At 43.8% G+C, this 3,227-nt stretch overlaps 1 protein-coding gene across 1 annotated transcript; it reads right to left on the bottom strand.

Moving 5' to 3' along the window:
- Nucleotides 1–687: 687 nt before the first annotated feature.
- Nucleotides 688–2,601, bottom strand: LOC136465399 (protein neprosin-like). Its single transcript, XM_066464147.1, has 5 exons — nt 2,595–2,601; nt 2,435–2,499; nt 2,155–2,208; nt 1,898–2,044; nt 688–975 (listed from the first exon to the last, which is right to left on the bottom strand). Exons 1-5 carry the CDS (start codon nt 2,599–2,601, stop codon nt 688–690), a joined length of 561 nt encoding a protein of 186 aa, XP_066320244.1.
- Nucleotides 2,602–3,227: the final 626 nt, after the last annotated feature.

Here is a 3,227-nt window from a genome sequence, read left to right as displayed (position 1 = left end):
ACGTCCCTGGCCTGTCAACCAGTATGGGTTACTTAAACTACTTGTTACTTTTTCTTTCTCCAAACCAGTGCACAAGAGATTACCAAGAAGAGCCAATGAAAACATCTGATTCATGTACATGTCATTGGTGCACTATACCTCCACTAAGATCTGGAGTACAGAACATTTCATAATCTCCCAGATGTGGTCTATTCAGAACAATCAACAATGCAATGGCATGGACAATCCTTTCTTTCCCCCTTTTCTTGTTCTTGTTCTTGTACTCAACCAGCACCAGTTAGGCAGTTAGCCACTCATCCATCAGTGGCACACAAAGCTGCTGGCCTAAATCTGAATTCTGCCCATTCCACCTTTCGGTGCGCTGCACTGACATCCATCAAAGGTGAAAAAAAAGTGACAGGAAAACATGCACAGCCCATAACCACAAGGACAAGTGAATCTACCATATAGGAAAAGGAGGTAGGCCACCAGTAGGGTAGGGCATCACCACCACATGCCATGCTTCTCTTCAGAAGCCATCCTGGCACTAATCAACAAGGGGAAAAAAAGAACAAGAAGAAACTCGAGGGAGAACCTACTACAAGTGACAACAATGACGACCCAATTCACATCACATACTACCTAGAGCTACCAGAAAACTGATGCGGACCGTGTATTCCCACTCGGATGGCTGTCACACCTTGAAAGTTACTGGCAGTTGGAGCTCCTCCCAGGGCCGCCGTAGTAGAAGTAGGTGTCCCAGTCGCCGTTGTTGCCGTTCTGCACGTCGTAGCAGTTGGACTGCTCCGTGAAGGTGCCCAGCCCCTTGGGGGCCTTGAGGTTGTTGGTGCTGTCCACCACCTGGATGTTCTTGAAGTAACTCGCCTTGCTGAACCCTTCCTCTGGGAAGTGCCCGCTGCCCATCTGCGTCGAGGTGTGCACGCCGTCTGGCTGCGAGTTCACCACCTCCTTTTCTACATTTACATAGCCACATTTCTATGCAAAATCCTTTTCTACATTTACATAGCCACATTTGAGTATCAGGAAATAATAGCAGCTGAACATACACAAAGGTGCCGTTTGGATGCTGGGTGGGTATGGGATAAAGATATTATAAGTTGGTGGGTTTGGATTAGGGATAAAAGATTCTGTTGCCATTCCCATGTCTGGATGCATATTGTTTGGGTTTGGGTTAAGTATGGAAAAATGCAAAAGAGAAGAAAGAAATGGAAAGTTCACATCTCCAGAAGTATTATGCTGCCCATCTCTTTGCTTCCACGGCGATCCTTGCTGACTCCTATGTACGCTTGCTGGTAGTTAGTACTACAACTCCTGTGGCGTGACTTGCTAGGGATGTTGTGTTAGCTGTTCCTTGCGGCGGCAAGTGGCCACAGGTGCAATACATTGGACTGACAGGAGTCAGGTATGGGATATGAGCCCCTTTATCCCTATTCCAAACCCAACTCATTTCCATATCCCTTTTACCAAACAAGGGAAAAACATATCCTACCCAGCCCATTTCTCATTCCCATCTGTTATAACCCACAATCCAAATGCCACCTAAGTGGATGCATTCATGTTCTTCTAGCATGCAAATCGTGCACTCATTACCCATGCTCAATGGAAATGGAAGAACACTAGCTGGTTGAGGTGAAAAGTAGCAATGGTTGTTTCTTTTGAAAAATCAAAAGTAGAGTAATCATTAGCGACAAGAAAGAGGTTGTTGAGAAAAGGAGTATGATAACCACGGGTAAGGAGGAAACCAATTTTCAAAGCCCCAGGTACAGGTTCACCAGTCAAGGAGGAGCACGAGTAAGAGCATAACAGCAAGTGGGCTAAAGATTCTCTGCATGTCTGATAATTCTGTACGTACTAGGCATGGCATGTGGTGAGTTACTAGTTTAATTACTTAGCTCACCTTCCAGATCAGTATACTGATATCATATTGGGAGCCAGAGTAGCTTGAGGTTGGGAAGATGCTGGCTCCCATGGCAATCTGGTTGTTAACCTGAATGAACCCTGAGCACAGCATGTTGTAGCACCCTGTTGCCTGGTATGCATCACTCTACACATGCCACATAGCGAAACAGTTCAGGAACTGTAAATGAAAGCGTAATCTCTCTTCAAATGTTGCAATAACGGTAAGATAGGATAGGCAGAATGTTCAAAACTTACAGTCCAGTATGTGAACAGCCATGTGTTGTTATCCCCATAGAGGTCTGGACTAACCTGATGAAACAGACAAGCACAGAAGTGATTCAGAGCTCGTGATGACACATCGCATCGCGGCCCGGCAGGGCAACCAACCGTGAAAACGGTGGTGCATTTACTCGATGCTGATTATGAATGTGAAGCTCATGTGCTGTGGGTCTTTTTCTTTCTCGCCCTCCCTTTCAGCGGCCAGTTTCTCCCTGTGCAGTTTCTCTGCTTCCTGCATTGCTGCACGGTGCTCTACCTGCAACCGCTGCATCTCCTCTTCATGCTGCTGCCTCTCGAACCAAGTGTCCGCATCAGCCCAAACTGAACACAGATAAAACATACTTGTGAGAAATAAGGTTATGTGTTGCTAGCGATCAATGCTGATGAAACACTCAGACAAAGCTAAAACCCCATACCAGTCATTTTTTAAATGTCTACAAGCTCAAATAATTGAAGCATAGACAGCAAAGGGACAATCTAGTCATCTAGCTATTCTGGATTTTCTTTTGGTCTTACTAAGCAATAAGTGATACAACACATCCACAAATAATGAAAAAAATATGCAACTTTTTGGACAAGAGATAAAGAGAATCAACAATATGTTTTTAAATGCACTTTCAATTGGATTGACTAGACCTCAAGTGCTATTGCCAATTTACTATCATCTGAGCATAACAAATTTACAATGTTAAAATGAAAGGAAGTATAAAAATTTCAAAGGAATAATTACAATCATTCTACTGGGTAAAAGTTCATCAGACCATAAACTATAACAAATGCTCCTTCCGTGTTTTTTCTTTTTCAGTTGCAAGGGCCAAGGGATATAAACGTTTATTTCAGCAGCTCGAAAGCCTAAAAGTTCATCGATTTTCTGCTAATAATGAGACCAATACTGTTGTTTTTTTGCTATTTTTGCCATCAGCTGCTGCTCTATGTTTGCTAAGCAGCTGTTGCTTTTTTTGCCAAATCTCCCCTCTCCTCTCCTCTCCTTTGTTTTGCCGATGATGAAATTGTCCAAGCCCATACATTATATGGAATATGAGCTGATG

The sequence above is a fragment of the Miscanthus floridulus genome, chromosome 7 (genome assembly GCF_019320115.1).
Source record: "Miscanthus floridulus cultivar M001 chromosome 7, ASM1932011v1, whole genome shotgun sequence".
Lineage (NCBI taxonomy): Eukaryota > Viridiplantae > Streptophyta > Magnoliopsida > Poales > Poaceae > Miscanthus > Miscanthus floridulus.
This window is presented reverse-complemented; position numbering and strand designations above follow the sequence as displayed.

Excerpts from the sequence above, each read along its gene's own strand:
- LOC136465399 (XM_066464147.1), bottom strand. Across the intron at positions 2,209-2,434 it reads AGGAGATGCAGCGGTTGCAG|GTTAGTCCAGACCTCTATGG; the intron begins GTAGAGCACCGT and ends CTGTTTCATCAG. Across the intron at positions 976-1,897 it reads TCAGTATACTGATCTGGAAG|AAATGTGGCTATGTAAATGT; the intron begins GTGAGCTAAGTA and ends GATTTTGCATAG.